Source organism: Mustela erminea, chromosome 6 (genome assembly GCF_009829155.1).
Source record: "Mustela erminea isolate mMusErm1 chromosome 6, mMusErm1.Pri, whole genome shotgun sequence".
NCBI classification, from domain to species: domain Eukaryota; kingdom Metazoa; phylum Chordata; class Mammalia; order Carnivora; family Mustelidae; genus Mustela; species Mustela erminea.
The window spans coordinates 126723925-126748070 of NC_045619.1; the positions used below are offsets into that span (position 1 = coordinate 126723925).

The 24146-nt window shown below is 40.6% G+C and overlaps 1 protein-coding gene across 6 annotated transcripts in view; it reads left to right on the forward strand.

The window, feature by feature from the left end:
- The window catches only part of ARMC3 (armadillo repeat containing 3), a 92854-nt gene that overhangs the window by 45851 nt on the left and 22857 nt on the right, over nt 1–24146 (forward strand). For all 6 annotated transcript variants that reach the window (XM_032349608.1, XM_032349610.1, XM_032349609.1 and 3 more), the window contains exons 11-14: nt 15709–15958; nt 19834–19970; nt 20840–21008; nt 23627–23724. In XM_032349608.1, coding sequence (XP_032205499.1) covers nt 15709–15958; nt 19834–19970; nt 20840–21008; nt 23627–23724 — 654 coding nt within the window. The remainder of the gene's footprint in view (nt 1–15708; nt 15959–19833; nt 19971–20839; nt 21009–23626; nt 23725–24146) is intronic.

Sequence of the window (24146 nt, forward strand, 5' to 3'; positions counted from 1 at the left end):
TGATAAAAAAGTGAAAATTTATTATTTTTTCTTCTTAAAGATTTTATTCCTTTATTTGACAGAGAGAGAGATCACAAGTAGGCAGGCAAAGAGAAGGGGGGGGTAGCAGGCTCCCCGCTGAGCAGAGCTCAGTACGGGGCTCGATCCCAGGACCCTGAGATCATGACCTGAGCCCAAGGCAGAGGCTTAACCCACTGAGCCACCCAGGCGCCCCTAAAAGAGTGAGAATTTCTTGAAGGCAACTTTCATAAATAATTATTTACCCTCCCTATATCATATTTGGTATGTTTATTAGTCAGAATTCTCTAGGGATACCTATCCAATAGGACATAATATACATAGACCAGGAGGTTTATTATAGGAATTGGCTTACGTGATTCTAAAGGTCAAGAAGTTTCATGATCTCCCATCTGCAAACCTTGGAACCAGGAAAGATGGTGGTATAATTTAGTCAGAGTCTGAAGGCCTGAAAGCCAGGGGAGCCAGTGTCCCGGGGCAGGAAAAGATGAATGTCTCAGCTTAGGTAGAGAGCAAGTTCACCTTTCCATTTCTCTTGTTCTATTTGGACCCTCAATGGCTTAGGTGAGGCCCACCCACTTTGGTGAAAGCAACCTTTACTCTGTGTACTGATTCAAATACTAACCTCTTCCATAAAGACCTGCACAGACACACTCAAAAACAATGTTTTACCAACTACCTGCATGTTGTTTAGCCCAGTCAGGTTGACACATAAAACCCACCTTCACAATTCGCAAGTCAATAACTTTTGTATATTATTCCTTTGTGATATTGTGGTTAAAATCATTCTTTCTAAATTTGAAATAAATCTTCCTCCACCTCCCTCATATACTTAATCTATTTCTTACCCTTTCTTTCCCTTTCTCTCCTCCCACACAAATGTTTTACAAGGCCTTATTCAATGACTAAAAAAATCTAACAATGCCTGATTAAAATACAGCCAAAATGTATAAGCATCAGAATGAAATTGTTCTCCTTAAATAGCTATAATCGTTGACACGGTAATTTCTGAAATTCAGGCTCATCATCATCTACATGAACCACACGAATTTCTAGAATACTGAGTCATAGTAAGTGGCAGTTTGAAAATAGCATATTTAGTGATTGTTCCAGTATCAATGTGCTGGTGCAGAAGTCTTATCAGTGACATTAAAACACTTCTGGCTTAGGTACATTTAGATTATATAGTATCTGAAATACTTTAATAGGCCCCCAGAGTATACAGACATTGCAATTTGATGTGAGTTTGCCTGGCTTCTATCATCTCACGGTTTTATATAAAATCAGAGAAAATTGGGATGTTAAGTAGCTTCCAAAAGAGGCTGCCCCCAGTTTTTCTCCTGCAATTTAATCATCTGTTTCACAGAATTTTGTCATCTGACTCTATAGTTCCATTGTGTCAACACAGAAAGGTCAGTTAACACTAAATGATGCCACACCCCTCTTTATTTTTGTAATTTATTTTTATTTTGATAAATTTCCAATTGCAGTTATTTCTTTTACCTATTATATATGGTCCATTCTGATTTTTTTGGTTTGTTTGTTTTTCCATTTGTGTTTGGTTTGGGACATGGGACATGAATGAAAGTGGTTTTATGGATATCTTTCGAGGCTTACATAGTTTTTACTTTGGACTTGCTTGGCTAAAAGATATTGAAAATAAATGTTTCTGAGAAGGAAATGGAGTAAGATTTGACATGTTTGTGTCAAATGTTAAAGACTGGAGTTGACAAAGATTCTATAGTCCACCAAAAGGAATGAAAACAAATAAGCCACATTGTCTATCTTTCTAGCAAACCTCTTAGAGTAGTAATTAGAACCACAACAGAAGAGACAGCAACCATGATTGATTATTGTTAATAAGAAGCATTTTCTACTCAGATCATCTTTAAAAACATATTAATTTAAACTCAGCATTGATGAGTATTTCTAGCATCACATTTTAGAAGCAGGGCCTTAGATCATCTTTCCTAAATGTGGGATAGAGGTTGGTGGGCTGAGTCATGGCTCTGCTGCTGGGGCAGTAGGACTAGGGGATGGAAAGAATGTTGCTTTTCTGCCACACCTAAGTGATAAAAGAAGGCAAAAAACCAGAGCTAATGGCTTCCAGGTGTACTGCATAGCTGTTTAGATACCTGATAATTGCTGGCCTAATTAAAAAGAAAAATTGCAGTTAAGCACTGTGAATACTAATTTTGTTTGTTAGAAGACAACCCTTCTCTAACATTTGTATCTCTATGTGCCTATAATTCTTAAAGCCAGGGTAACTTCTGGAGTTGGAGACCCATTTCATGAATTGAGTTTTCTCTGGTGTGTTATGATTACATGTAATGCTGATATAATTTCCTTTATGTAACAATGGATTTTTGCCTGGAAAGTTGTGGGTAAATAAAAATTTTCTAAGTTAAAGGAAAAAAAAAATCAACCAGAGGAAAGAAAAATATACTTTGTGGTGACTCTTTTTGTAAATTTGACAAATGCTTTTAAAAAATAAAATATTTTCACAATCTAAAAATGGAATTTTATATAAATTTATAATCTAAAATACCTATAGTCAGATTTTCACACATCTTGCTTTCTTAAGAAAGAAAACACACCCATATCCTAGAGAATTAGGTAAGACAATGAGTAATTTTGCTAGCAATGACCAATAAATAGCCACATCATCCATACCTCTTTCCACTTTAATTATAAATATCACCTTAATTGGTGCCAAAAGATTTTGCCTCAGTGGTATATTCTCTGTGGATGAGGATTCCTAGATGCTCAAGTTTTCCATATATTTGAAAATTCTTTATAATCAAAACTTTTTAAAAAAATTCATAGTGCATTTGAATTAAAATCTGAAATCCTTCCCTCCAACTTTTGAAACTGATCATACTGTTTTTAGACTTTGCAGGGGAGGGTTATGGTTGCCATTTTGAGTTGATGGCCATCGTGTGCTCCAAGGTGGTGGTGTCAGGCCCTGTAGGGAGGGTAGATGCTTGCCTCACTCCGAGTGTGGCCTTCTGGTGGCATTGCCTTTTGGGTGTTGATGCGTTTTGTTGACCCCTCATTGGCAGCCTCTCAGTATGAATTTTCACTACTGTCTGTAGATCTGATTGGCAGGACTGCTCCTGCCAAAACTCTCCTCAAATCCCTCCTTTCAGTCAGTTAAAAGCTTGGATACCAGGTAACTGAGATTTATGCAATCTTATATAAAAGCCACAAGTAAGGACCCGAGACCTCTTCTCTAAGTGGTGTTTTGGTCCCCAGTGACCATTTCTTCCTTTCTTTTTCCCTCCCTCCCTCCCTTTTTTCCTTTTCTTTCTTTCTTTCTGATAGTACTCATGTATATTCTGAATATATGACGTTTCCAGGTATTTGAGTTATATAGACAATTGAGACTGTACTTAAAAAAAAAAAACAATAATAATCTAATAGACACAAATCCCTTTGCTCACAAAGAAGCCAGTATTGGGGAGTAAAATAATGAAAGGTGAAGTAGGTCATAAAAACTTTTCTGGAAATATGTACAACTTTCAGGAGTATTTTGCCTCAGGCCTTATGGCTGGACTAGTCTCAGTGCAAGGAATATTCTTGGCCCCAGAATGCCCATGGCTCTCTCCTCCTTCAAGTCTGTTCAAATGTCACCTTCTTAAAGAGACCCACCGTGACCACAGTGTTTATAGTTGTACCCAGACACACTTTTTTTCAAACCTCTTTCCCTGCTGCCCCTTTTCCGTAGCACTTTTCTAATACACTATGTGACTCATTATGTTTGTTATTTATTTTCTGTCCTCAACCCTTCTCTGACCAGCACCCATGAAGGAAGTGCCTTTGTCTGTTTAATTCACGGATACTTCTCAAGCATCTAGAATGTGCCCATTGCAGAGTAGGCATTTGGGGGAAGTAGACTTACCACAAATATAATGGAAAGCAACAGGACAGTGAAAAAACAGTTCTGACATCCATCAATACCCATAACCTCCAACAGAAAGTGATCATTTTGCGCACTCATTTTTACATAATTTGAATCACAAAAGCAACAGTGGAAACTCACCTCTAAGAGTTTCCTAGTCATACTTTTCATTCTTTATTATCTACAGGGTAAAAATCACTTAAAGTGGATAAAAACACAAAGGCCACGAACACAAATAAAAATAATAGTTTGGAGGTGTAGGAAAAAAAGGACAAGTACAGCCAGATTCACTGAAAGTGATGGGGGAAAAGAAAAAGTGAAATTATTTTTTAAGTGAATAAATAAAAAGCAAAAAGCCTGAAAGGAAGAAGTAGGCGAAAATAGAAACCAGAGAGCAATAATGAATTTTTATATAAAAATGTAACCCATTGGGGTGGCTGAGTGACTCCATGAATTAAGCATCTGAGTTTCAGCTCAGGTCATGATCTCAGGGTCTTGAGATCAAACCCTGCGTCAGTCTCTACTCTCAGCACGGAGCCTCCTTGAAGATTCTCTCCCTTTCCCCTGCTCCTCCTCACCAGCCCCCTAAACCCCAGCCCACATACATGCTCTCTCTCTCTCTCTCTCTCTCAAAATAAATAAACAAATCTTTTTAAAAAATGTAACCCATTTAGTTACTCTGGACACTGTTATCCTTTCTTGGTTCACTGATAATCTTTCTGACAATTCTCAATTTATAATACTTTTTGGAAAGGATAAAGTTGATTTTTGATGTAGGAAATACCATTTCAGCAACATTTCATGTGATATTAACCTTGTACTCTTCTATCCAGTTATTCATATCAAAGCTGTACATTATTTATGCAAATATCTAGAGAATTATTGTTGGTTGACATTCTTCTGGGGGGCAGACTCTACCTATTACAAGAGTGTTTTAAACTGTTAATTTATAACATCGCTGCCATCTGTTGGATCTGATCAGAATTAGTTTTTGAGTTATCCTAAGAATAAAAAGAGTTCGATGTTTTTCGTTTTCCTTGCCAACACTCAGTAAATTTTGGCTATTAGTAAACTATGAAAAGATTAGAAAATAGGAGGGTTGGTGACTAGATCTCAAAAGATATAGTTATTTTAGGAAATAAGACAATGAATAAAATGGAAACATAAAAAGTAATAATACAATGAATACCCATAGATAAGTAAGTACAAACGGTGGTTTTGCTGTAGAGAATACATAATCCAGTCTCTGTTGTTTACTCACAGATCATACTAAATCCCGCGTTTTCATACTCCTTACTTCCATGTTCTCTCCATGTAGAACTGAGCAATTTCACTCAGGCTGAGAGACCTTCTTATCTCCATTTCTTTATTTTTTATTTCTTGTACCCCTTCTTGGCTTTCCACAACAGTGACTTAAGTAACTTAATTCTTACTTGATTAATGATTAATAATCGATTAATGATTGATTAATCAATCATTGATTAATAGTTGATTAATGATTGATTAATGACAGCACATATAGTGGTTACTTAAACAAACAGAAAGTTGACTGATGCAGGCCACTGCAGGCCTCCACAATATGAAAGACAGAGCCCACCTCTCCCCTGTTCCCCTCGGCCTCCTCTTCCTCCTCCTCTTCCTCCTCCTCCTTCTCTTTTTAAAGATTTTATTCATTTACTTGAGAGAAAGAGATAACAAGAGAGAACACAAGCAAGTGGAGAGAAGGAGAAGCAGGATCTCTGGTGAGCAGGGAGCCCGAAGCGGGGCTCAATCCCAGGACCCCAGGATCCTGACCTGAGCTCAGGGCTCAGGTCACTTAACTGACTGAGCAACCCAGGGGCCTCTAGAGACAAAGCTCTTCTGTAAGGACCCGTCTGCTTTTGTGTGACCTACGGTGAGGACCACAGCAAAGGAAGTGAGGAGATGAGTAAGGAGCACACCTCAAAGGGATTCCAGAAAGAGACAAAATGTCCCCAAACTATATGGATGTATATTTGAGTACTTTGGGAACTTTTGAATGTTCTTTATTACCTATGGATAACCTGTTATTTTGTATTATCAGTATTAATATTTCTCTTTGCTAATTTAGAAATAAAACATTAACTAAATGGTAGAATTATTCCTGGTGGACCATGCCTAAGGAAACCATGTAAGGTGTAGAGAAACCATTTCAAAGGTATGCCACGTGCAGAACTTTATACAGCCCTTCCGGAAAAGGCAGGACCTCATCCATTCACCATGACCCAACTCCCCGTCAGTCACTGGGTGTTATCACTCTAAGTCATTTCTTGGAATGTTAAATCTCCCTAGTATGTATAGAAAGCACTTTTCAAAGCTTTTTTTTTTTTTTTTCTCCCATTCTCACCCCATTAAATAGAATTGGTGGAAGATAATATATTTGTATATTTATTTTTACAAATATGTCTTTTGATTTGTAAACTTAAGTATATAGACTAATGCTGTATCTTAGAATTGGTTATATTGTGCTCTCAAGGCTAATGTGCGCTGAGTGAGGACAGTCACTTTGAAGGAGAAAGAAAGTCTCCCCTAAAGTTGGCAAAACACCACAAGCTTCACTTCCAGCTCTGTTCCTCTATAAGAGAGATGGGATGTACAGCTCTGAAATGGCTTGAGTGGTGTTTTCTCACTCTTTGAAAATAAATTCCACTATCTGTTCTAGAGCATGCTTCTTTTTTATTTATTTTTTGAGATTTTATTTATTTGATAGAACAAGACCACAGAGAGTCAGAGGGAGAAGCAGACTCCCCACTGAGCAGGGAGCCTGATGCAGGGCTCAATCCTGAGACTCCAGAATCATGGCCTGAGCCAAAGGCAGATGCTTAACCAACTAAGCCACCCACCTGCCTTTAGAACATGCTTCTTGGCCAAAGCACACAGATACACTTAGAGCAAACCATCTTGTCACTTTGAATACTTTGCTATTAAAGAAACATCCACTGTAGAACTAACCCACTGTGATTTACAAAATTAAAATTCAGTCTTGTGAAAAATGCAAACTCATGTTATAGACTTGCTGTCTCGGCTGGACTTCAGAATGCCAAAGCTATACAGTTACTGTCTTTGTTGCCTAAGGGTTTTCACCAGTAAAATGTTTCCAGAGCTCCGGTTTCCTTGTGAACGGTGAAGGGAACTATGTCTTCATACTGACCCCTAGTGGTCATTGAGGAGGAAGTTGGGGGATGGGCAAAAAAGGCAACGGAAAGAGCTCTGTATTGTCATGAAAGGCACACTAATTTAATTTGAAACACTCTCTGATGCGTCTAAAATAATATTTTAAAACATTAAAATATTGTCTCATAAGCATTTCATTTTGTTGCTTTTGAAGAAAGAATATTCTACTGCTAAATGTGTGTTAATAGACGCTTGCGTTTGTCTTTGGTCCCTTTTAAGGTGCAGGCGCTTTAAAATGTTTTGACACGTGCCTTGCTCAAGTGACGGAATAGCTGCGGTGCTGTATAATCATATAGATTAATAGATATGCTTGGACAGCACAGTTAATCACATTGCTATTGTAGTCTCTCTAGAGCTGATTTTTTGCTCTTGACTTTATATAATAGAAAAGATTGTTTTGTTTTGAAATTCTTATTAGTATCATTTTGTTGTAAGATGCTACCTCCTTTGGGGCACCTGGGTAGTTCAGGGGGTTAAGCCTCTGCCTTCGGCTCAAGTCATGATCTCAGGGTCCTGGGATCGAGTCCCGCATCAGGCTCTCTGCTCAGCGGGAAGTCTGCTTCTCCCTCTCTCTCTGCCTGCCTCTCTGCCTACTTGTGATCTCTGTCTGTCAAATAAATAAATTAAAAAAAAAAAGATGCTACCTCCTTTGAAATAGAATGCTCACAATATGAGCATCCTATAAGATAACTGAGTTTCATAACCTTTTAGAAAATTCAGTTTTGTATAAGGATATTTTAAACTTTTGTATTAAGGATGATATCTCAAAGAACTTAAAATATTTATTTTCTATTTTAAAAGGTTGCTGAAGTTAATAGATCACATAAATGGGAAGAGTCTTTGTAGTAAATTTATTCTTGTATTATTTCCCTTCAAGTTTACTGAATGGATGCTTTTCCTTTCTACCTGTTAGCACCTTGATAGGGGAGTTCAAGGGAGTTCAAACTCCTAGTCTCCACTCCGGCAACTTTTCTCTCTCTGCCTCCTGCTCAGTATCTGAGTCTGAACTTCTCCAGATCTTCACCAAAATGCTGTTCTTTGCTTTCCTGATGTCTTTGAGTCCTAGGCTGGACCGGCCACGCCCCTCTGGAGGGGTGAGTCTTCATTTTCTCCTTTCCTTCCTACACTCCCTCCACTTCTCCCAGTTTCCTTTCCATTAGCTTTCCTCTCCTTCCCCCTCCTTCTGCAAAGAGAATAAGGAAAACTGAAATAAATATATCCGGTGGTTAGTAAGAATTCCCCACTATGCTACATAGCAAAATGGCTTGCCTCATTTCTCATTCCCCGGCTTCTTTTTTTTTTTTTTTCCCTAGAAAACCTCATACTTTTTAAAGCTTCAGAGATGGATGATTGTAAAAAAGGTTATAGACTAAACGTCAGACCACCAGACTTTTAATCCTGTGTTGGTTGACTGACTTGCCTCACGAGCAAATCTTAATCTCTCTATATGTTATCTTTCTTCACTGTAAAACAAAGAAAAGCAAGCCTAGATTATCTGTTGTATTTTGTGCATCTACTAATTACCCTCTATCCAGCATCATAAGGAGTCTTGAGCGCAACTTCCACTAGGAACTAGTTGGGATCATTCTTTACTACTTTTATCATTTTATCGCAGAGGTGAAGGAAGTTACGAGTTTAAGTTTCTCTTGTAACTTTCACCATTACTTGGGGGTTCTTATATCTAGGCACTGTTCGAGGCTGCAGGGAAACCATACGGAGCACATCGAAGGTTCCACCAGACTGCTGTCAGGCCATAGGGAGTAACTTTAAGAAGGTAATTTCAGAAGTGATAACAGTATCAATTAAATACAGCAGCACAATGTCCTAGAGAGGAGTATGCATGACATTTTTTGTGAAAAGGGTCAGGGCCGATGACATAGAGCTCATCCAAGACAGCCTCTCTGAAGAAGTGACATTAGAGCTGCCGAGAGAATAAGGCAGCTCAGCAAGTGCCTTGGGTTTTTCTGTCCTGTCTCATGAAAGCATGTGGCGTCCTTATTATTTAGTGAAGAAAATCAACATGGTACCTCTAATTACTTAGGGATTGCGTCACTTGTCACATACAGATGCATAAATAGACTGATTTCTGGATTAAACAGAAACATTCGGTAGCTGCAAAAGCCATTTATTATAAGTATTCCAACACCTTGACCATTATTCCTGTTTTATCAGGAAACAAGTCAGCCATGTAAAATGAAGATGGTGGTTCTTTCCTGATGGCAGCTAGTTAATTATTGGCAGGCAGTCCAGCTTTTGAAACAGAAGGTGGCGTGTATGGAAGTGAAGTATTGCGATTGAACAGAGAGGTCAATAAGTATTCCACGTCACTTGTAAGAAAATTACATTTGATTTCCCTAGACTTTGATTGACTGCCTTATAATTGGTAACAAAAACCTGCACGCTGCTTGTGGAAGTGCTAGGTTAGCCTCTCTGCAACTGCCGCTCTCTCTTTAGAACCCATGATGTCATAGCCAGCTAGAGAACACAAACTCTCAAAACTCTCAAAATATACGATTAGGTCACATACTTTTTTTAAAAATTTTTATGTATTTATGTATGTATTTATTTATTTATTTGGCTTTTTCCCTATTTTGCTATAGGATGTAAAACTGCTTGCATTTGTTTTTGTGGCTGGGTTTTACTTTAGTAATTACATGCTACTTTAAAAAAAAATCCTTCATTTTAAGCATTCACCTACAATTAATTGTGTTAAGGGAGAGCCCTTAACTACTGATAAGTTTCTTTAAATAAGATTTCTTTAAAAGGAGAAAATTCTCTTGGCTACTTTTGTCAGTCCTGGAGTTCGGCCAGAGTTGGGGACAAACATCCCATTCTCCCGCCACCGTGGGGCTGCGCCGGGGTCAGAGTTGTTTCGGATGTACTCAGAAATTGATCAATTTAACGAACACACTTGACTTTTTGGATCATTACTTTTGTTGAAAAATTGGCTGGACGAGAGTCAGGAATCCTGCTCCCAGCATTCCAAATCTGGCTGTGATAACCAGGAGACCCGTTTATCATCCCCGCCAGCGCCCCGTCCCCACGCACCTGTGCAGACTCACGCGGAGCCGGCAAGGCTCAAACATGCCCCACCCCCGCCTGCAGCCTAAGCACCTCTCCTGACCACTTGCACCAGGGCTGCCGCCAACACGTCTTCCTCGGTGTGACAAACCTCGCCGAGACATATGAAAAGTCAGGCTGGTGGGAATGGTTGTAATCACTGTTAACAAACAAGGTTCTGATTGCCAATATTACCATCTGTTTCATCAGGTTCCACAGATTACCCTGTATGTGGGCTCTGTTAAACAGATTTCTGTCCTGCCCAAGGTCACCCTTGATTCATGTAACCAGCCTTTACCCATGGGTTAAATGGGATCTGCGAACCGCAGCCAGGATTTTCTGAGAACTACCGAAGAGGGTCACCTGGTGATACCACCCAGACGAATGGAGCCGCCCACGTCTGCAAAGAAAAAACGTGGATGTCCTTTGGTTTATAAATGGACATATCCCTAAGACGTGTTCTAAAGTATAAGATGTCATTCCCTAAACTCCATATAAAAACTCCTTCACTAAATTAGGGAAGAGTTGGGGTTGGGGAGAGCGGCTGTAAGTGCTCCAAGCAGAGATCTCAATTCTTTGGGGTCCCGTACTTTTTTTTTTTTTTTTTTTTGGTCCTGTGCCTCTGTGCCTTCTTGAAACCGTAAAGCGGAACTGGGTATTTTCCCCTCACCCTCTCTCGACTCCTCCTGAGGTTTTCTTCATCGCTTCCCTTGAGTGGAGTCAAGTCAATTTATATATATTGATCTTCTCGGCACTGGGGATATAAATAAGACTCAAGACGTGGGGACCGGGTGTAGACATAGTAAGAGGAAGGAGTGAGAAACCAGGAGAGGCGGGGATGGACAAGAATGACCACAGCAGAAGGGGCAGCTGAGTGGGTTCTGAAGGGCAAACTATGGTTCCCCCGGGAAAGGGATGTGGACAGGTAGGGCCAGGCCTTTCGGGCAGAGAAACCACGAATGCAAAGACACACAGACACGAAATCGCATAGTATTTTCAGTGAGCCGTAAGCAGACACTATGTGTGTACGGTCATTGTATTTTTCCTTAACCATATTCTTAGTGCCCCTCCTCTAAGGGCTTTTTCACTGTGGGGCTCAGGGATTCAACCAAAACGCTTTGTGGTCAGTCCTTTACACAACAAGCTTCTGTAACAGAATATTTCAAGATCGTTGCCATTCTGTGGGACCCTTTGTGCCCAAACAGCATTTTTTTTAAAATGTATATATGTTTCACAAACAAATAATCTTGAGCTCGTGGGGAAAAGAGACCTGGTATCCAGTTTGGGGCTCAAGATATGCTAACTTGAGGATGAGGTACTTGTGCTGAGCTTGGCAAGGTGATTGGGAATTATCAGGAGGAAGAGTTCATCGAGAAGTTAGAACGGCGGGTGTATGAGAATACCCAGGGATAAGCCAGAGCCTGGCGTGTTGCGGGTTGCCAGAGAGGCCCTGAGCACAAAGCCACAGGGAGAAGTGAGGGGGGTGTGGGCTGGTAGGGGAGGCAGGTGGGCTCGAACAGGGCCTCAGAGGCCATGTGGGAAATTTAGGGCTTCATCCTGAGCAATGAGAAACCAGAAACATTTTTTTTTTCAAAGATTATTTATTTGACAGACAGAGATCACAAGTAGTCACAGAGGCAGTCAGAGAGAGAGGAGGAAGCAGGCTCCCCAAGGAGCAGAGAGCCCGATGCGGGGCTCCATCCCAGGACCCTGGGATCATGACCTGAGCCGAAGGCAGAGGCTTCACCCACTGAGCCACCCAGGCGCCCCCAAAAACATTTTGAAGAGGGGGAAAATCTGATGAGGCGTATGATGTATATAATTATAATCATCTGGTAATTATTTTAGAAGATTCCTTTAGCTGGAAGTTGGAGAAAGACTCGGGGGTGGCGGGAGAGACCTGTTAGAAGAGCACACCAGTTCACAAGGGGTTGGAGGAATGGATTCGATGGAAGAGACGGAGCTCGAGAGAAGAGAGAGATTCGAGAAATAGGGAGACGGAAAAGAGTCAGAACGTGGTAATAAATTGGTTACACACGACATGCCGAACTTCACTTCTGTTTACATACATCAAATGATATAAACAGAAGTTTTTATACTTTTCCATATTTGGGTTTTAGGTTTTTTTTTTTTTAATGTACATTTTAAACTCTTACTTGATGAAACTCCAACTGATGGAGGTTCACGATAGTAAGAATCAAAATATTTTCAGATTATCATGATGACATATGGCCCTATAATTCTGGATTTTGTAACAAAGCAGTTTGACTTCTGTCCCGTTCATTTGGATAATGCCATACTATCTAGGAAACAGAAATGTGTTTTTAAAATATGACAGGCTCCAGCCTGTGTACATTATCAGACACAGGGAAAAATAAAACAGAATGTCTTGGGTTTAAAACACAGAATTAATGCGATTCTTTTTTTTTTTTTTTTAAAGATTTTATTTATTTATTTGACAGAGAGAAATCACAAGTAGGCAGAGAGGCAGGCAGAGAGAGAGGAAGGGAAGCAGGCCCCCTGCTGAGCAGAGAGCCCGATGTGGGACTCGATCCCAGGACCCTGGAATCATGACCCGAGCCAAAGGCAGCGGCTTAACCCACTGAGCCACCCAGGCGCCCCAATGCGATTCTTTAAAAAGAAAAAAAAAGTAAATTCTGTGCTCTATTTCTATAATGAAATGAGGGTTTTTTTGGTTTTTTGCTTTATTGTTTTTTGGTGTTTTTTTTTTTTAGGTAAAAATAATAGCTTGATTTTTTTTTAACCATAATAACTTAATTTCGCTTATGCTTTTTACACCTACGCAGACGGCACACAGCGCATTACGGGCAGGTTTGTACACACAGCGCAGCTCGTTCTCCCAGCTGCAAGCGTGCGATCTGTCTTTCGGTGCTGGGAGTTATGTTCAATTTAGTAAAAGCTATATTCCACTGTGCACTAGAATCTCCCGTTTCTTAAACAGCTAGGATTTTATGTACTTCTCCTTATTGGCTCATAAAGAGCACAGAAAAGAGGAGAAGGTAGAGATAAAAATGAACCAAGGCAAAATCCGCCTTTGTCCAGGAGAGAAGACGAAGCAAACACAAGCACAAAGGCTGTGAGCAGAGACGCGTCTGGCGCACATTACGGGAGCTTGCAGCCTGTTTTTTGTCTTGTTTTGTTTTTTAATAAATAAGAGAAATCAGACGACAAAGTGTGATCCTATGTATTCACTTAAGTTTTCCAGAAAAGCCATGAAGCATACAAAAGACAGCCCTGGAGAATGTACTGGTAGGCGCTTTCCTACAATACTTGCAGCTTCTCACATGGTTGCAATGAAACACCTCCACTGTGTGCTCCTCCCTGATTCTCCAGGACGTTTTAAAAACGTTCCCTTGAACGTTGTCAAGGGAAAAATCACTAAATGACAAAGGAATCGTGCCTTCTAACTGAGGCATGTTTCCAGTGGCTACTAAGTACAAAGTATTTTGGTTGAAGGGACTGATTGCATTCAGTACATGAAAAATAAGTCAAAGAAATTAAACAATTTTAATAGGTTTATGTCTATATTAGAAAATATGCATAATTTAAAATTCTTGCTGGCAGTTTTAAAAAATTCAATATTTAAGCTCTAAGTACAAAATAGGAGAAGTTTCTGAGAAACTAATGTACTAGTGCCTCCAAATTTTTCCTTATTCATACAATCAAATGACCCCTGTTTGATTAATAGTAGGAGAAGCATGGAAAGTAAAATTATCTTGAGTGTTTATTTTGTGCCCTAAGACAGGAGGGCAAATGCTGGCTCTCAAGCTGTCATAGTGAGATGCAGGCAGACCCTTCCTATATTTTTATAGAAACAAACTTTGGTTACAGGTCATCTAACCAATTTTTAAAGAGATGCCTTCCCCAGAAAATAATGGGTGACGCCACAGGAAGGATTAAATATGTACCAAGGACTATAGGAAGAAATGGAAGCAAACTCTGACTTTGCCTTCATAGCAATCTAGTGTGTTTTCTGGATGGATTTAGTCAAACCAGGGGTGGGAGCTGCCTTCAGGGTTAACACCAACAGAGCCCAGCATTCCCCAGAGTGGCCGCCTTCATTGGTCATTTCATCACAGCCCAGTAGCTGCTGTTCGGTCCACTTCAGAGCTGGTCTGAGTGACAATCACAGCTTCCTTTCTCCCTGATGGCACTTCATTTACATTGTGCCCTCTCTCAGACAGTTGTGATAACCTCTAATCTCGAGATTGTCACTTCTTCACAATCAGCAAATGTAAGTGACTACCAAATTAAATTTAATTATCAGAATATTCATCGGAATACAGGGTGATGGGCTGAATCCTATAGCCTCACTTGTTTTCAGATTTCATTCTTAATATGATCTTAAGTGGAAAAAAATTGTCAGATATAAAACGTAAAGGGACGTTCATGTTATTGGAGTCTCAGGTTTGTTTTTATTGTCTTAATTACTTCTATTCCCATGACGATGTAAATGGGTTTTTAACACAATTTGGGGTCTTCCTTTGAAAGTAGGATGTTCTGTATATCTTATGGCTTGGAACATCTCTTATTTGAAAGAATTCCAAATATTAAAGAACATAATTAAATCATCTACCTCTCCTTAAAATGATCCCCTTTTTAATTTTTACTACTTTATGAGCTTTTTAAGTGATTAGAAAGCAAGGACTTTAGAGAGTAGGGCCTTCTTAAAAAGAGGCTTATTACTTGTGAGACTATTAATGTATTTGACGGATAATCATGGTCTTTTTATAGCAGAAATAGGAAATTAAGCAACTGAATATGCCTACATTACTAAAACTAGTCATTATGTCAATATTATGACTTTGATCTTTGATATTTACTTTGTAAATCAACTTTCACCTCCAAAATGTTTTGCTGGCTTCAAATGTGTTAACCCCTGCCTACAATTAACAACCTCATTTAAAGATGGGGAGGATGAGCTAAAGAGTTTTAACTCAAACCAGGAGCATCTCTCACTCAATCATTCCCCCTATTTAACGGCATAGTTTTCTAGGGACTCTTGGGTGGCTCAGTTGGTTAAGTGCCTGACATTTGATCTTGGCTCAGGCCCTGATCTCAGGGCTGTGAGATTGAGGCCCAGATTAAGATTAAGGTTCTTCCTCTCTAAGAAAAAAAAAAAAAAAAGAATAAAGAAATATATAGTTTTGCTTTCCTACTGGTTGAGAATATCTTAATCGACTTTCTTTGAATAAAATTTCCTGGTCTTATAAGTATCATGGAGTTAAAAAAAAAAAAAAACAGCTGTAGGAGGATTTCTAAGAAGTAGTCATGCATTTTTCTATAATGACAAGCTGTAGAAGTAGGAAAAGGACAATTTAAATTCACTCTTAACTGACATTTTCCCAGACTCCACTTAAATCACTGGCACCTCAAGTCTGGGTTCATTGCATTGGACGTTAATTTTTTTTTCTAAAACCGTATTTATGTACTCATTTGTTTAATAAGCTCCATTGTACCCTCCAAGGACCGCTTCTTGAACTCAGATGACGCGCATTTCTCTTCTGTGTACCCAGTGCCGCTGCTGAAGCCGATGCAATCGATCCACTGATAAGCATCCTGTCGAGTAAACGAGACGGAGCCATCGCCAGCGCCGCTACAGTATTAGCGAACATGGCGATGCAGGAGCCCCTGCGGGTGAACATGCAAAACCACGACGTCATGCACGCCCTCATCGGCCCGCTCCGCTCCTCCAACACGGTTGTGCAGAGCAAGGCAGCTCTACTGGTGGCCGCAACCGCGTGCGACGTGGAGGCCCGGACAGAGGTGAGAGCTTGTCTGTCCGCTCATTTTTCCGGTCTGTGCCTATGGGTGGATTAATTTGAAACATTTTCAAGGGTTTGAACCTACCCATCATTTAGACCCTTCAAAATTGGTGCAGCCCTTCAGCCACCGGCGCGGGGTGATAATAATGTGTCAGTGTACTTTCATCAGTTGTAACAAATGTATCAGTCCGACAGGGGATGTATTTGATAATGGGAAAGCAGCTCCTGCCTGGGCGCAGGGGAGTGTGGGAAACCTCTGCACCTGCTACTCAATGTCGCTGTGAACCTACAACTACTCTAAAAAGATAAAATTATTTAATTGGTGTGACCCTTTGGAAAGCAAATTGGCTTTATCTAGCAAAGAAGAGCAAATCCTCTAATCCGGTATAATCTGGCAGTTCTGTTTCTAAATTCTACTTAGGACGGTCTCTTGCCTTTTTGCACCAGGATGCATTGTTTCTAATACCTAAGCAACTGGAAACACACCGATTGTCTCATTTTTTAAGAGAATGGGTAAATAAATTTGTAATATATTCATAAAATGGAACTTCATATCGGTGAAAATGAACTATAGCTACAGACATCAACGGAGCATAATGCTGAGCAAAATCCAGTTGCAGTAGAATACAACTTATGATTCTATTTATGTAGCATTCAGAAATATACACATCTAAGCAAGATATTGTTTAGGTAAACATACATGTGAGTTGCAACTGTAAAGGCAAAGGTCAATGATTAGGCCTTGATTAACCGCAAAGTAAAGAAATCCTCTTTGGGAATCAAGGGAGTGGATGTAATTGAGAGGAACAAACAGGGGTTCAAGGTCATCTAAATGTGTCATTTCTTAAACTGATCAGTAGACAAACAGGTGTGCCTTTACTATGATGTGTTACATTATACCGGTGGGTTCCACATACTCTCGTGTTTCTTGTATATTTCAAAGTTTTAAAACCTAGAATTGTAATTTTTTTTACAAGTGTATCATATAAAAGTGTGTTTTATTCCATTCATAAAAATAATGCAAACCTACAAACATCCTTTTTTTTTTTTTTCTCTTTCTTTTCTCCTATTTACTTGTCACAGGGCACTCATTCAAACATCTTAGGGCTTTGTTCCTCTCCCGCCAATATAAATAACAGTAGCTAACACTGAGCACTTACTAGGCAATGGGCACTGTGCTAAGCACTCTACAAGCATTTAAGCCTCACTTGTGATGGGCATGTTTGTAATCCCCATTTTATAGATGAGGAAAACAAGGCTTAAAGACACATTGTACTCCCAGCAGAGTTGGTAAATTGGGAGATCAGGGATGCCATCCAGAGCCCAAGCTGTTGCACTGGGTTCTCTGCTCAGACAACTAAAAAATCTTTTCTGTCCCCTAGGGCAGAATAGACAGTCCCTTTCTATTCTGTCCCTTTCTTTGTTCCCATTGACTCCAGTTCATTTGTATTCATCCATTAAGGCATTAAGACTACCAAATTTTAAAAAAAATATTTATTTATTTAGAGAGAGAATATGTGCACACACAAGAGTGGGGGCATGGGCAGAGGGAGAGAATTCCTAGGCGGACTCCATGCTCAGTGAGGAGCCCAACAGGGGGCTTGATTGCACCACCCAAGAGATCACGAAAACCTGAGCTTAAACCAGGAGCTGGACACCCAACGGACTCAGCCGCCAAGGCACCCCAAGACTACCAAATATTTATTTGCCCTCTATTCCATGTCAGGCACTATGCTAGTCTTTAGCAACACAGCGATCAAAGCGCTTTGGTTCTGCGTCCATGCAGTCTGCAGAACAGTCCATCTCCTTCCAGGAATATCGCAGCTAAGTCTCCTGCTCTCCCTACGCCTGCCGCCTCCTGCTCCCCACACTGTCCCCAGACTGATCTTTCAAAGATATGATCGTCCTCACATCATTGACGTGGCCATTGGTGCACCATCACCCCAGAGGAAGAGTTCAGCAGCTTAGCAGGGTGGGCGAGGACGCCCAGTGACCTGCACCTACCCACCTTGCTTGAAGCCTCTTACCAGGCTTAACTCCATAGTCCAGAAACCCCATGCTATTTGTAATTCTGTCCATATGCTCTGTTCTCTTATTTATATGTCTTTGATTTCTCCACTTGGAGAAATATTCTCACTTTTGTCCACCTGATAAAATCACACTTCTCCTTCAAAATGCATGTCCTTCAAGCCATCCTGTCCTCTATGGTGCCTTTCTTCAGTCTTCAAGCTGGGAACCGCCCTCCTCCGTGCTTCCCTTACGCTCTGTGCATGCTTCCCGTGTCCTCTGCTTTGCGTATACGGTTCTTGTATGAAAGGCTATAAGCTCCTTGAGTCTTTAGAGAAGGGACCTGGGAGTTTTTCTTCCCTGTGTCTATGCCATTAATAGATATCTGGCACAGAGGGCATACTTAATAAACAGTCATTAAACGAATAGGGAAATGAATTAATCAATGAATTAGATCTTTGCCACAAGAACACATGAAGAGTTAGACTATCTTCTCTTATACTCAGAAATAAAGAGGTTCAGAAATTTGAGTTCCTGAGCTTAAGATGCTTCCAGTAAACTTTTTGAAGCTGTAATGTTCCATGTACTAAAGTGTGATCCCTGAGAAGAAAATGTCTCCGGACATTGATGGAAAATGACTGACTGTGGATCAAATGGATCATACCCCATAATGGCTCTTGTCTTCAGATACTACACAAAGAAACTGGTAGAATGTTCTTTTTTTGTCCTCTAGGTTCAGATGATAGAGTGTTGCATTTCAGACAGTGAGAAAAGAGCTCTATCAAATCTTTTTTTTTCCCCTGATTAGAATAATTTTATCCATGAATAATTACCTTTATTACCTGAATTTCCTTTAACAGTGTAATTAATGTAGTTCTGTCCAATTCTCTTCTTATTCTTTTTATCTCTTCCTCACTCCTGGGAGAAATGAAGAGAAGATACTATGCAGCATTAACAAAAATCGGTCTTTTTCTAGGGCATTGCTATGGTAATTCTTTGGCCACACTGATGATTTAGTGGCGGTGGCCAGTAACATGGGTCCCCTGGTATCACTGTTTCGGTTCCTCCTGCCCAGGCTTGGGGACTAGATTCCTTACCTATTACTGCTGTAACAAATGACCACAACATCATGGCTTAAAGTAATGGAAATCTATTATCGTATAGTATAGGACATCAGAAGTCTGAACACAGGTCTTATGGGTTGAAATCAAGCTGTTGGCAGAGCTATGTTCCTTTGGGAGACTTTAAGGGAAAGTCTGTCCTTTCTAGATTTTACCATCCACCCCCCCCCATCCCTTGGCTGTGGCCCCTCCCTCCAACTTCAGAGGGTACCACTCCAATCTCTGCGTCTATACAGCTCCGCTCTTGGCTCCAGGCACCCGTCTCTCTATCTTACAAGGACTCTTGGGATTAAATTGGGCTCACCTGATTATTCGAGACAATCTCCCCATCTCAAAATTGTTAACTTGTCACATCTGCAAAATCCCTTCCAGGGAAAAGGACACCTTTGGGGGACCCTCATTCTGTCTACCACAGGGCCAAATGAACATTCAGTGTTGATGAGCAGAATGAATGAACACAGGGGAACAGGAGGACAGGCTCTCAGTCTCCCTCCCACGCAAAAAGTCACAGTGACCTCCCTCGATTATTTGACTGTGGCCTCCTCTTGACCTTGAACAGAAATCTGGGCTCCTGTCTCTAAGATTTTGTAATAAATTGTTTCCCTCTGGATGTAATCAATTCTAAAAATCCTAAAATGTTCTCACATGGTTAAAATCGTTTAAAAACCCAATGAGATTTGAAAAAAAAAAAAAATCAGTGTTTATATTCTGTACTTCCGATGCATAAACTTTCGGTTTCCACGTCCAGTTAAGAAATTCGGGTGGCCTGGGGCCGCTGGTGGAGCTCCTGCGCTCCAAGAATGACGAAGTGAGAAGGCACGCCAGCTGGGCTGTGATGGTCTGCGCCAACGACGAGCTGACGGCTGTTGAATTGTGCAAGCTTGGGTGAGTGGAGCGGCCTCGAGTTTCGGGCTCAGATTAAGGGCAGAAGACGAAGGAGCACATCTTTCGGGTCCAAGGAAGTCAGGCAGAGTCCACACTCCTGCGTGCATGCGCCGGAGCCCTGGAGAGCTGGGACCGTGCAGTGGGTCTTCCCTGGGAAGGGGCGGCCTGGCATTGGGCGGGGGGTGCGGGGGTGGGGTGGGGGGGGGTCCCTCTCCATTCTTTCCAACTGGAGGTCTTCCCAGCACGCTTACACAACCATCTTCACCATTTCCTGTCCACCTCTTCACCCTGATCAATCCCTCTCTTTCCTTTCCTCCTGCTATTGCTAACACGCAATTCTGAGTCGCCACTTTTGAAGTGAAAATAAAAGGTGAGCCATGACTGTGGCACCTTTCTCTCCCTCCTCCACCCAGACCTCTCCGTCAGAATTAGGCATTCACCAGCCTCACCAGAATAGTCTCTCCAGCCTCAGCAGGTGAGCGAGTTGCCTTAGCACACGGGCAAATGGGGTTTTCAGGTTCCATGGATGGGGTCACCCTACTTCTAACCATCTCTGTGTTCGTGGATATTGCCTGGTTAGCTGGAAAACTTGGAGCCCAATACTACTTCCGCTTTAAATGAAGAACCTCCCTTGTTTGTCCTTTTCAGCTGTTTGAATATGAGTCTCTAGGTGGCATATATATTCTCAAAAGGACTGATTTGTCTTCATAATTCTGTCAGTCTTGCTTTATCTAACAGGGTGAGATAACTTTAACCTTTCCATCTCAATTCTTCATTCAGGGTCTGGGCCGGGTATATAAATGAGAACTTAATGTTGGATTGCTTGTTTAAAGCAAATAATGCTTTTTTTTTCCCACTCTTATTGACAGGACTTTAGAGATCCTTGAAGAAGTTAATCTATCAGTAAGTCGGAAAAATAAATTCAGTGAGGCAGCTTATAACAAATTGCTCAACAACTACCTGTCTCTGAAATACAGCCTGACTGGCTATTTGTCATCAAGTAACATAATTGGTGATGGATTCTATGACTATGGTCGGGTGAGTGACAGCACTAATTCATATTTTAGTATATACGATCATTTCTTCTTTAATCACGGTGCCCTTTCATTGCAATTTTATAACCACCTTACAGAATGTATATTTTTATAGGCAGAAACTTGGAAATCAGAGCTTTATTCTTAACTTTGGCTGTAAGATTTTGCATTTGTGTACAATTTTAACTAGAATCTGATTACTTGTACTAGAATCAGCTTGCTGAGGCTACTCTCAAGTTTCGGAGAAGACATAAAAGAAGGAGCATTTTCTGTTCTAATATTTCTATGGTTCATAAACCGTGATAAGGATAGAAGTATAAGTGTTTCATTCTATTATAATCTAACTGAAATTAAGCAGACTGTAATACCAAATTTTAAAATGTAATACAGAAGAACGTTATTTAAGCTGCATTTCTATGATTTTAAAAACAATATGCAGTGTAATTCAGGGTTAATGTCAAGAGAAATGGGAAGCTAAAAATTAGAATCTTAAGGACTTTTCAGCATTGCTGCTTAAGCCAGCATTTTCCTTTCTTCTGGAAACCAAGAGCAATTAGGAGAATGGAAAAAATTTTTTTAAATATACAAATGCCCCTTTCGGCAAAACTAGGAAACAGATATGATCCACAGACTTCATTTTTTAAAAAATGTAGGAGTTACAGAAAATGCCTGAGATCAGACAAAAGGAGTGCAGGAGGAGGAGTGAAAAGGGGAAAGAAATAAGCCCAGAGAGGGGCAAGGCAGCTAGTGGGAGCAGGTCTTGGAAAACACCACTCAGCTGAGGGGAGAGCTCAGAAGTGCAAAAGCCAAATGCTCTTTTTGCCAGGCAGGTACAGGACCAGAGACCTGGGTTGAGCAAGGCTGGCACCAAAAACCAGTTTGGACCAGTTTGGTCCAAAAAGGCAGAGCAGACAGGGCCATGAAAGAATCCCATAGCTGACTGTCTTTGAAGGAAACACTATCGTGGTAATAGAATTGGAGACATTTTAAAATTATATTATTTTTTAAGTAATCTTCACTATGTGGGGCTCGAACTCATCACCCGGAGATCAAGAGTCACATGCTCTACCAACAGAGCCAACAAGTCGCCCCTGGAGACATTTTTTAAAAGATTTTATTTATTTGTCAGAGAGAGAGAGAGCACAAGCAGAGTGAGTGGCAGGCAGAGGGGAAAGCAGACTCCCTGCTGAGCAGACAGCCCGATGTGGGACTTGATCCCAGGAATTATTCAGAATGTCTCAGGACAATGAAAAATGGCTAGCCTAAAACTGGACTCCTGCTGTTCCTTCTGCTTTCCCTGGCTGCCTCCACCACCTGACCTAACATCACACACACACACACATGAGCCACTGAGAAATCAGTGCTCCCAGAAAGCCCATCTCATTCAGTGATGCGTCGTTCAAAAAGAACAAGCACACCATTATTAGGACAAAGGTGCTCTGAGAGAGATGAGGGAAAGAGCAGAAAAACCAACAAAGAACAAGTTCCTCAGGAAAATGTTGCCATAAATCAGATAAAACTGTGACAAATGTATTTGTTCATACAGTTTTTCTAAAAAATTTAATGAAACAATATTCTTTATAAAGGAGAACTCACTGATTCCTTCATTTAGTAAATATTAAGCTTCTAGTATTATACGTTGAAGATGTCAGTAAATAAAAGACATAGATCTCTACTTTCATGACACCAGTGAGAAGAAACAGACAATAAGCAGTAAACATGACAAAGAGATAAATAACATTTATCACATGATCAAAATGATCAGAGCTTGGCGGGGGCAGTAGAACAGAGGTAGGATAAGGGGGCTCTATAGTGCTGGGTGGGGACTGGGGTTGATGTTCACGGTAATTTTGGAAATTGTGGTCAGGAAGGCAAAGACTAGAAAGTTGAGGGACTTAGCTGTGGGGACGGCTCAGGGAAGAGCTTTCCAAGCAGAGGAATATGTGTGCTCGGTACCGTTAAGAAACAGCAGTCAGTGTAGCTGTAGCTGAGTGACCCAAGGAGCAGACTAGTAAGGACTAACCCACAGAGGTAGAGCCCAGACCATGTAAGTCTTGTAGACGACCAGAAGGAGTTTCGCCTTCATTCTGAATGAAGTAGGAAAACTTGGCAGAGTTGTGGGCAGAAAAATGACATGCTCTGTCTGATTTTTAAAGGATCTTGTAAAGTATCTTGGATGAGAGAGGGATCTCAGTATAATACAATTGGGGGAAGACCCCAGAAGGTGGTTCGGTCTAATCCACCTCAGCAGGCTGGTAAATTTGCTAATACAGGGCCAGGACTAGCCTGTTTTTGCATATCCTCACAACATTGTCAGTCATCTGTTTGGTAATTAGTTACTCTCACAGACAAATTCTGTCTTACGTATACATTACATACATCAAAAACTCAACTATTTTCAGGGGCCGAACTGATAATGATGGTGCGAAACAGCTGAGAGAATAAAACAATACAGATTGTGGAGAACCGGAGGCGAGCTGCCCACAAGTTCAAGTTCCTCTTTCTGACTGTGCCTTTGTGTGTGTGAAATTACGTTACTTCAAACAGTCAAGAACATCAGTATTCACTTAAAACAATATAACCCATGCGGATATTACTTTTTTGTTCTTAAATTACCTACAGATTAATCCCGGCACCAAACTTTTGCCTTTGAAGGACCTCTGCTTACAAGAACCCAGTGATCTACGTGCTGTACTCTTAGTTAACAGTAAATCCGACATGTGAGTCTCATTGGGGGCGGGGGGGGTGGATGCAGGGAAACACATAAGGCTTTTTGTCTGTTCATCATCACGTGAATATATAAGATTTCCAGGACGGTATCCTTTTGCCCCCCTGTATTTGGCATTACCCCGAAAACAAACACCAATCCGTAAACTCATAGCCTGCTATAGTAAAGACCATGAAATCACCACCAACGTGGTTTTTCCTCTGACCCCCTTTTACCACTCAATTCCAGATGTATTTCTGTAGTCAGTGCTTCTTACTCTGCTGGTGACATGAAGTAATTGAAGAAAGTGTAAGTAGATAGGAGTAAACCAAAACGAATTATGTTTATAAGGCTCCACAACTGTATGCAAGACTCTAACTTCAGCCCAGAGGTTTTCTGTCTTGTTGCTTTTTTTAATATAAAATAAGAAGTAAA